General features: G+C 46.2%; 1 protein-coding gene across 1 annotated transcript in view; it reads left to right on the top strand.

The window, feature by feature from the left end:
* Positions 1-1,471: 1,471 nt before the first annotated feature.
* LOC135827219 (uncharacterized) overlaps positions 1,472-10,422 on the top strand; it is a 33,504-nt gene continuing 24,553 nt past the window's right edge. The window contains exons 1-2 of the mRNA XM_065339748.1: positions 1,472-1,521; positions 9,443-9,508. Coding sequence (XP_065195820.1) covers positions 1,509-1,521; positions 9,443-9,508 — 79 coding nt within the window. The 5' untranslated portion in view covers positions 1,472-1,508. The remainder of the gene's footprint in view (positions 1,522-9,442; positions 9,509-10,422) is intronic.

Raw genomic sequence — 10,422 nt, 5'->3', positions numbered from 1 at the left:
TAAACATGCACACAATAGGACATGATTGATATCTTTTCCGCGTTCGTCGATGAGAGGATTCCTTTATCAATGGTCAATGATAATCGCCAGGTAGTTAATGCGACACCAGATAGCTGTTGTGTCCGACACACTGTGCTAGATATACTTCACGTGGCTTTGTTACATCATATTGGCATACAATGGATTTCGGAGGGAGCTGGAATGACCTGCGGGTGTACTTGATAAGTACGACCAATTCATTTTCAGGTAAGCGGCATGACTGTTATTTCTGAGACAGTATGTGTGAATTGGTACAAGGTTAAGGGTCTGACCGGACACAAAAGGATAACCCCCATCACAATTAAAAAAAATGTTTTTAACAATGTCGAACACGTAGCATGACGAACGGCAAGCCAGAATGCATGCGTAATAAGTGTGGGCATAGCGAGGCCGTAGGTTCACCAGCTAATGTCACACCCGGAAGCGTGAGTTTCAGAGTCTGAAGAAAATGTCTTATCACGGCACCCCCATAAAACAGTTGCTTGAGTAACGCTTTGCCTTTATCGACAGTGCCTGGAAACGACAATAGCTGCAGGACTCTGCGGGATTTGAAAACATGTTGAATACATGGAATTCAAAGCTTAGCAAGGTATTATTTTGCGTCGTGGAAGCGGTTCTGAGCTATGGGACGCGTGATACAGCCGAAATGCAGATTTGAGCATGACGATCGACAATCAAGGCCAGATTGTAGACATTATTATCTTTAGAAACGATCTGGGATGATCCAAAACACGATTTTTGCGAAAACCCAAGCTAGACTTAAAATTGAAGTAGCTCGCAGCACCATGATCGCCGGGTGATACTAAGCCTTTGCACAACTTCGAGACAAACACATTGCTCAATCAGGGACAATTTGCAGAAGCTAGATTGTGAACCATGGTACCCATGCACACAGCATACAAGTTAGAGATTTACATGAGTTTAACTTTGAGTGGCATGTAGAATAGCAGTAGATGAGATGATAACGGTTTCTATTCTCTCCAAGATATCGATGGCAGATTTCGTCTACCTATGTGCATACAGAACAACGCATTATAGGAGCCTGCAACTTGCAGATTTCGTGTAGTGTACGAGTACATGTACTAGTAGATGGGAAAGTACACAAGATGATCAGTCATAGTATCTACTGATGTGAACAGCTGGTAGACAGACGACAACAGACCCATCCTGATGTCAACTGTCCACAACAACTTGTTCAACTACAGAGATACGCAGATTTGGCTATTGCTATCCAGTGTTGATTTGATGTTACTTTTGCCACTGTCCTAATGCTCATCTCCAGTACAAAAATAATGTATTAGTTTACTGGTGGGCTTGGTGTATGCAACAGCTCAGATGTAGATCAGAGTTGACGCAAACTTTGACCTAGTGCAAAGCCGAGCAGGTGTTCGGTGCTCGATTTGGATTATAATATTATTACTCTCTACTGAATCAGTCCTTTTGGCGACATCGCACGTCACAGTTTTAGAATGGCCGGAAAGTGTAAGTGAGAATGTTTGTAAATTACAAAAAACGTAAAAGTATGAACTTAGAAGTTGCGACATCGGCCGTACTAGTGAGGAAGCTGGTTGCTCTAACGAGGAACACACTCTTCCTGCCGAACTTGACACTTGACTGACTCACGACTGCCATCCGGAGCACACAGGGAGCACTTCGCTCCTTCCAATCCGCAAACCTGCAAAACGCACCAAATCCTGCTCAACACACAGTGTTTCGGGGAATTCACCCCTCATCAGTTGTGCTCGAGTAGGGTGAGGAAGGCTGCGCGTGAAGATAATCACTTATAGTGCTCCCAAGGCCAAACCATCACCAAGGATATAAACTTACAGAGACGCTTCGTTTCCAGCACGACAAACAACATGTGAGGCCCCAGGTAGCAGCGTGAGGCAGGATCGCTCTAGGCGTTGTGATAGACAGACGTTGCGGACCAGTAGCTATTCACACCGCTGTTACCTTTATTAGGCTTTAACAACTACATGTAGTCCCACGCCCGCCTGAGGGACAACAACATGAAGTTAGAAGTTGCGACTAGGGCAGTTCTAGTGATGAAGTTGGTTGTTCCAAAGAGGAACACACGTTTCCTGCCGAACGGCAAGAAACTGCAAGAAAGCACCACTCCCTGCTCAATACACAGTGTTTCGTATAATTCACCCCTCATCAGTTGGGCGTGACTGATGAGGGGTTGAGTCGTGAGGACGTGCAACTAGTTGTTGGAGGTGACAGCACTGTGAATAGCTCCTGGCCCTTAGCGTCTATTTAGCACAACCATATGAGTGACTCTGACTCATGCAGCAACCTGGGGAAGATTGTGCCTGAAGACCACCACTTATATAGTGCTCTCCAGGCACAAACATCACCAGGGATACAAACTTACAGAGACGCTCCGTTTCCAGCGCGCCAAACACCTCGTGAACACTAGATATCAGCGTGAGTCAGTGTCGCTCCTGGACAGTGAGAAAAGACGTCGAGGACCCTGGGTCATTCGCAACGCTGTCACCTCCAAACCAACTAGTCGCAAGCCCGCGCTGGGCACAACAGTACGAAGTAGTGGTTGCCACTTCGGCGATGATTTGTAAGAAAGGGTTTGCTCCCCGCACTGGAGCTCGCGCTATTCTGCCGACTTTACTTGACACTTGACTGACTCACGACTGCCATCCAGAGCACCCCAGTCAGTGTCGCTCCTGGACGGTGAGAACAGAAGTCGAGAACCCTCGGTCATTCGCAACGCTGTCACCTCCAAACCAACTAGTCGCAAGCCCGCGCTGGGCACAACAGTACGAAGTAGTGGTTGCCACTTCGGCGATGATTTGTAAGAAAGGGTTTGCTCCCCACACTGGAGCTCGCGCTATTCTGCCGACTTTACTTGACACTTGACTGACTCACGACTGCCATCCAGAGCACCCCAGTCAGTGTCGCTCCTGGACGGTGAGAACAGAAGTCGAGAACCCTCGGTCATTCGCAACGCTGTCACCTCCAAACCAACTAGTCGCAAGCCTGCGCTGGGCACAACAGCCTACTCAAGCTCAGCTGATGAGGGGTGAATTCCCGAAACACTTAGTATTGAGCAGGAGTGGCGCTTTCTTGCAGGTTTGCCAAGTCAAAGGTTCGATGGACTTCTCGTGTGCACTGGATGGCAGTTGTGAGTCAGTCAAGTGTCACGTAAAGTCGGCGGAATATCGCGAGCTCCAGTGTGGGGAGCAAACGCTTTCTTACAAATCATCGCCGAAGTTGCAACCACTACTTCGAAGTGTTGTGCCCAGCGCGGGCTTGCAACTAGTTGGTTTGGAGGTGACAGCGTTGCGAATGACCAAGGGTCCTCGACGTCTGTTCTCACCGTCCAGAAGCGACACTGACTCACGCTGCTATCTGGTGTTCACGAGGTGTTTGTCGCACTGGAAACCTAGCTTCTCTGTAATTTTGTATCCCTGGTGGTGCTTGTGCTTGGAGAGCACTATAATGCTCCAAACTAATTATAAGTTGTGCTCTTCAGGCTCAATCCTCCTCAGCCTGCCCAAGCTCAACTATAAGGGGTGAATTCCCCGAAACACTGTGTATTGAGCAGGGAGTGGTGCTTTCTTGCAGGTTTGCTGAGTCGAAGGTTCGATGGACTTCTCGTGTGCTCTGGATGGCAGTTGTGAATAAGTCAAGTGTCAAGTAAAGTCGGCGGAATAGCGCGAGCTCCAGTGTGGTTAGCAAACCCTTTCTTAGAAAAAGAAACTCCGAATGAACACTTTTGATTCCTCTTGTAGGGAAAGATGACCAGGATGGTACTGTACAAGTATTCGTCAACAAAGAGCATACCCAGTAGTTATCAGCTAGTCCTGCTTAGCTGGATAAATGAATAGATCGTCTGACAGCAAACGTAACAGCTAACTGTCATGTGGTATTGCCAACTGCCTGCTTCTGTCTATTTAGAGACTGAAAAAACAACTCAAAATTTGCATGAATGTATACTACAATGTTATTCATGTACTGCGCAACACTGGCTTTGACTGGCTTGTGATGTATAATTCACTAGTACAGCTGACTGCATTGCTGCATTACCACAATAATCGGCTGCAGAGCCTGCTCGAGCCTTTTTGATTTTACGTGGCCAGTCATGTACCTTCCTCGTGCATAAACATACACACAATAGGACATGATTGAAATCTTTTCCGCGTTCGTCGATGAGAGGATTCCTTTATCAATGGTCAATGATATTCGCCAGGTAGTTAATGCGATACCAGATAGCTGTTGTGGCCGACACACCGTGCTAGATATACTTCACTTGGCTTGGTTGCATCTTCTTGGCACACAATGGATTTCGGAGGGAACTGGAATGACCTGCGGCTGTACTTGAAAAGTACGATTAATTCATTTTCAGGTAGGCGGCATGACTGTTGTTTCCGAGACAGTATGTTCGAATTGGTACGAGGTTTAGGGTCTGACTGGACACAAAAAGGATCACCCCTATTGCTACCATCCAAATTAAAATAATATCGAACTCGTAGCATGACGAATGGCAAACCAGAATGCATGCGTGATAAGTGTGGGCACCGCGAGGGCATAAGTCCACCAGCTGATGTCTCCCTGGAGGCGTGAGTTTCAGAGTCCGAAGGAAATGTCTTATCAATGCAAAACCATACAACAGTTGCTTGAGTGACGCTTGCCTTTATCGACAGTGCCTGGAAACTGTTAGAATGTCAAAAGCTGCAGGACTCTGCGAGGTTTGAAAACATTTTGAACACATGGAATTCAAAGCAGAGCAAGATATCTTTTGTGTCGTGGAAGCGTTTCTGAGCCATGGTACACGTCATACAGCCGAATGCAGATTTGAGCTTGACGATCGACAATCAATGCCAGACTGTAACGATCTGGTATGATCAAAAACACGTTTTTTGCTGAAGCCCAAGCCAGACTTGAAATTGAAGTAGCTCGCAGCACCATGATCGCCGGGTTCTGCTAAGCCTTTGCACAACTTCGGGATAAACACATTGCGCACTCAGGGAAAAATAACGGAAGCTAGATTGTGCACCATGGTACCCATGCACACAGCATTCAAGATAAAGATATACATAAATTCAACTTTGAGTGTCATGTAGAATAGAAGTAGAAGAGATGATAACGGTTTCTATTCTCTCCAAGATATCGATGGAAGATTTCGTCTACCCATGTGCATACAGAACAACCCATAACAGGATGCGGCAACTTTCAGATTTCGTGTAGTTTACGAGTACATGTACTGGTATGTGGGAAAATACACAAGATGATCAGTCATAGCATCTACTGATGTGAACAGCTGGTAGACAGACGACAACACACCCACCCTGCTGTCAACTGTCCACAACAACTTGTTCAACTACAGAGATACGCATATCTAGCTACTGCTATCCAGTGTTGATTTGATGTTACTTTTGCCACTGTCCTAATGCTCACCTCCAGTACAAAAATAATGTAGTAGTTTACTGGTGGGCTTGGTGTATGCAACAGCTCAGATGTAGATCAGATTTGACGCAAACTTTGACCTAGTTAAAATCAGAGCAGGTATTCGGTGCTCGATTTGGATTCTATTGCTCTCTACTGAATCAGTCCTTTTGCCGACATCGCACGCCACAATTTAGAATGCCCGGAAAGTGTAAGTGAGAATTTTTTTAAATATCACATTACGTAAAAGTATGAACTTAATTTGCAACATCGGCCTTATTAGTGATGAAGTTGGTGGTTCTACCGAGTACCACACGCTTCCTGCTGAACTTGACACTCGCTGACTCACGACTGCCATCCGGAGCACACGAGGAGCACTTCCCTCCTTCCAATCCGCAAACCTGCAAGAAAGCACCAAATCCTGCTCAACACACAGTGTTTCGGGGAATTTACCCCTCATCAGTAGAGCTTGAGTAGGCTGCGGAAGATTGTGCCTGAAAAGCACCACTTATATACATTTACTGTTCTCCAGGCCAAACCATCACCAGGGATACAACCTTACAGAGATGCTTTGTTTCCAGCGAGACAAACACCTCGTGAGGGCCCAGGTAGCAGCGTGAGTCAGAGTCGCTCTTGGAGTTTTGCTGAACAGACGTTGAGAGCTAGTAGCTATTCACAACCCTGTCACCTCTAACAACTAGTCCCACGCCCACCTGAGCCATAACAACATGAACTTAGAAGTTGCGACTAAGGCGGTACTAGTGATGAAGTTGGTTGTTCGAAGGAGGAACAAACGCTTCCTGCCGAACTGCAAGAACCTGCAAGAAAGCACCACTAGCTGCTCAATACACAGTGTTCCGGCTAATTCACCCCTCATCGCTGGGCGTGACTAATGAGGGGTCAATTCATGAGCACATGCGACCAGTCGTTGTTGGTGACAGCGTTGTGAATAGCTCCTGGCTGTCAGCGTTTTTTTAGCACAACCCCATTAGCGAATCTGACTCACGCTGCTACCTGGGGCTTCACCACGTGTTTGTCGCGCAAGAAACGAAGCGTTTCTGCAAGTTTCTGCAAGTTTGTATCCCTGGTGATATTTGTACCTGGGGAGCACTATATAAGTGGTACTACTCAGGCATAATCTTCCTCAACCTACTCAAGTGCAACTGGCGACGGGTGAATTCCTCGAAACACAGTGTGAGTTGAGCTTTTTTGCAGCCGGATGGAAGGTGCGCCGTGCTCTTCGGGTGCTCCGGATGGCAGTCGTGAGTCAGTCAAGTGTCTTGTTCCACAGGAAGCGTGTGTTCCCTACTGGTTGGAACAACCAACTTCATGTAAAAGTATTTTCCTCGATCTCCGGCCCCACGTGTTTCGTCTTTTTCTACTCATCAGCGAAGCACAGAGAAAATGATGCCGAACCTGGTAGCAATGAAAAATAAATTTTCGAAAGCCAGGTTTAAGCCAGGCCCGAACAGAAGTATGTTTTATACACGTAGTTATCAAAGTGTACCGATTGCTTGCCCTCTCTTTGTGTTAAAAGTATGTACATGTTTGAAAATGGGATGCAGAATCTCCTTAGAGGTATTGTTGTTGTTGAAATTTTATATCCTAGACCAAATGCGTAATGACGACCAATATTATTATGGTGATAAAGTAACAACCAAAAGTCAAGAAGGTGCAATTGATTCAGGGCAAAGAAAATAGTTCAAAATACATGAGCGGGTGAATTGCTTGACGAGAAGTACTACGTGTGGCAGACTCTTTTAGAAGAACCCTGACTTTACAAAGGGCGCCCTGCAGTAATTTAGACATTCTTACATCGTGTTTACTGTTCAAACGGAGAACGCTCGCGAATGAGACCGACTCCCATGTGTACCTTGTTGAGTCGCATTTACCGACGTTCCCTAATGATTGTCTCATGAAAATCGATTAGTACAGCTAGCATAGATAGTGTGCTTCACAAGTCCAGACCTATTGTTTCAAAACCTGTTAGGCAAGCATCTATACCACTGTTAGGTACCTCCTCCCGTACCTTTTCTAGCTGGCCTGCATGCACTTGCGTACTCACCTTTTGTTCCGTTGGCCTGGGTAGCTACTTGCGCGCCCATATTTGCCATAGCTACCCAGGCCCTTTATCTTGCCGTTCAGACTTGATCTCTCTCTCTCTTTTCTCACTCTTCAATGTAGTCGTTTCGTTCGTCTTGGTCTCTTGTCTCGTCGTCTATAATAAATGTCGTTCCCCAACCTACCTGTTCCCGTTGTAATGTTTGGATAATGTGTCGTCAGTCGTCCTGTTTCGAACTCAACATTGGCGCCCAACGTGAGGCTCGAACCCACGACCCTGAGATTAAGAGTCTCATGCTCTTCCGACTGATAAAATCTGTCAATTGGGCGTTTGCGATCCACCAAGAAAATTAGATGCGAAAAGTTGCCCGTGCAATATTCTGAAGACATTTCCCGGAATGGCCAACCCAAATTTGAATTATTCGGAAACGTCTAGAGGTCTATACTGTTGAAACTCACTATAGTTTCACCATATTCTCTTTCTTCTTGTCGTAATGCCCACCCCCACTGATACTTTTCATCGCTATAATATAGTAACGTTTTAAAAATTGCACAGAAATCGTTTGGTATTCCAGATGCATTGCCAACGAGCAATACGCATTCTATTTCAGATGTCACACATGAAGTGTTCGGCCTTCTGTTTCTGTCGCATCGTTGTCACGTCACTATGGGACCGTTACTTCGTTCTAGCATGGTCCATGTATGTTTGGCAACGTTAGTGCGAACTGCTAATAGATGGTCTGCTTCACGCTCTTGTCTAAATTAGAGCGCCATTTTTATGCATGTTACAGTGTAACTGTGGGTTTCATGTGCACCTGTGGAACTTCTGTCACCTTCAACATCTTTGGGTATGCCACTTTCCTCCTTAAAAAGCGCACAACTGCGACACTTTACCCTATATTATGTACTGATTCCTCTTATTTGCTATTCATTCATTACCTAACTCCACGGAGGAGCTCTTAATGAGCGAAACAGTTGTCTGGTGGATATGGAACAGCTGCCAAAGAACGAACTTCCTTGCTATGGCGTAGTGTTGTGAAAGTGCGCCAAGAGCGCAGTGTGGAGAGGTGGACGGTTCAGTTTATTTTCAAATGGCCTAGTTTGTCACTGCTTCTGAGCTATTGATAGTTGTCCCGTTTAGCGACAGGATGAGCAAGCGGGATGTTACTCTTGTACTTCATCTGCGGAATGAAAGTGTTCAACAGCTGCATTAGAGGTTGCGCAGCCCTGACGGATTGATTGCCTGACGGGACTCTTTGATGGTAAGCGGTTTATACGCACCACCACTGTCTACGTGGGCGCCTACAATAACAACTTTGTCGTCAACGGCAGGGGTGACAAGGGAGAAACCTCACACGGCGGGCGGGCAGTGAATGCCCCACGGGCCTCTGGGACTGTGGCGTCGTCTGGCCTTCCGCTTCTCTCGCATCAGGGTGACGTCACTTTGGGACCGTTACTTCCATCTAGCATTATGCATGTTGTGTGGCAAAGTTAATGCGAACCTCTAATAGATTGTCTGCTTCGCACGCTTGCTTAAATTCTTACCCCATCTGTATGCACGTTCCAGCAGCACTGTGGGTTTCGCGAGCAGCGAAGCAGCTGTCTGAAGGATAAGGATCATCTACCCAATAATGAACTTCTTCGCTATGGTGTGGTGTTGTGAATGTGTCTCAAGAGCGCAGTGAGGAGAGGTGCACGGTTCCCATTATTTCCAAATGGCCGAGTTTGTTGGTACTTCTGCGTTACACATCAAGCAAGAGACCATAAACGCACCGCCGGGATATTATGCTTCAACAGATTTGTAAACAGTGAGACGTACTTACACAAAGGAACGCATGTTGACAGGAACGGGAAAGTAGTCGAAGTCCTTAACTAGATTGAACACCAGACACTACGTTAATTTTAACGACAAATTATCTCTTCTGTTGATGTTTTTCAGGGACTCCTGCAAGACATCCACTTACAGTTGCACTGATTCTCCTGAATATTCTGCAGCTTTCACGTGGTGAGTGTTATATCATACGGACACTCCAAGAAACGGTTTGGAAATGTTCTGTAAAACCATGCACGATATGTTCAGATTAGGGACCGGCGGATTATGCTCGTAAAGGTGGCAGGTTCTGCTCGAAAAATAGCGAAATTGGCATTACCATACACACCTTATGGCGGGCAATTCCTCGAATCCTGCTCCATTTCCTTATCCATATACCAAATATGCATGAAACTCACCAGAAAAAGTACCGATTTCTGCCAATTTTTCTGCCGGCTGAAACCGCCGGACCCTAGTTCAGATACGGCGTTGCTGAAGAAAATGTAACAGATCAACAGGTTTAATGTTTCTTAATTGTATGTTGTACAAAATTGTGTAGCTGTTTGCAAGGCATTTACAGCATTAGGCTAAATTGCGGTGAGGTGGAATTGTAGCGTTGGCACCCTGGGGACTTCAAAGCGTATAGTGTTTAGAGTATAACATATCCCCGTACTGTATCCCCATACATTAGCGTACGGAGTCTGCCTTTGTATCAAAGCTGCTGCGCACTATTCTTTTATAGCTAGTTAGTTAATTTAGTTGCCAATCAGTTATAGTTAAGTTCATTGCCAGTGGCCAGTACATTTCAATTGCCAATTACAGTGTGTTCACTGAGACCGTTGTGCGTTCTTGCCTCCGAGAGACTGCGGCCCGCTACAAATTGGTGGCAGCGGTAAATTCTTTTTGTTTCATTCTATACATAACTTTTTTACTTTACACGTACTCCGATCCGATGGCTCAACCGAATGTACCTGCTGTGGTACCCGTCGCTGCGCCCGCTGCAGCCCCAGCTCCGCCCGCTCCTGCCCAACCACCGAGAGGGGCGTACCATGTGCAGCCGGAAAAATACAAAGGTCGCCTGCAGGACAACTTCGCGTACTGGCTGATGC

The sequence above is a fragment of the Sycon ciliatum genome, chromosome 11 (assembly GCF_964019385.1).
Source record: "Sycon ciliatum chromosome 11, ocSycCili1.1, whole genome shotgun sequence".
NCBI lineage: Eukaryota > Metazoa > Porifera > Calcarea > Leucosolenida > Sycettidae > Sycon > Sycon ciliatum.
This window is presented reverse-complemented; position numbering and strand designations above follow the sequence as displayed.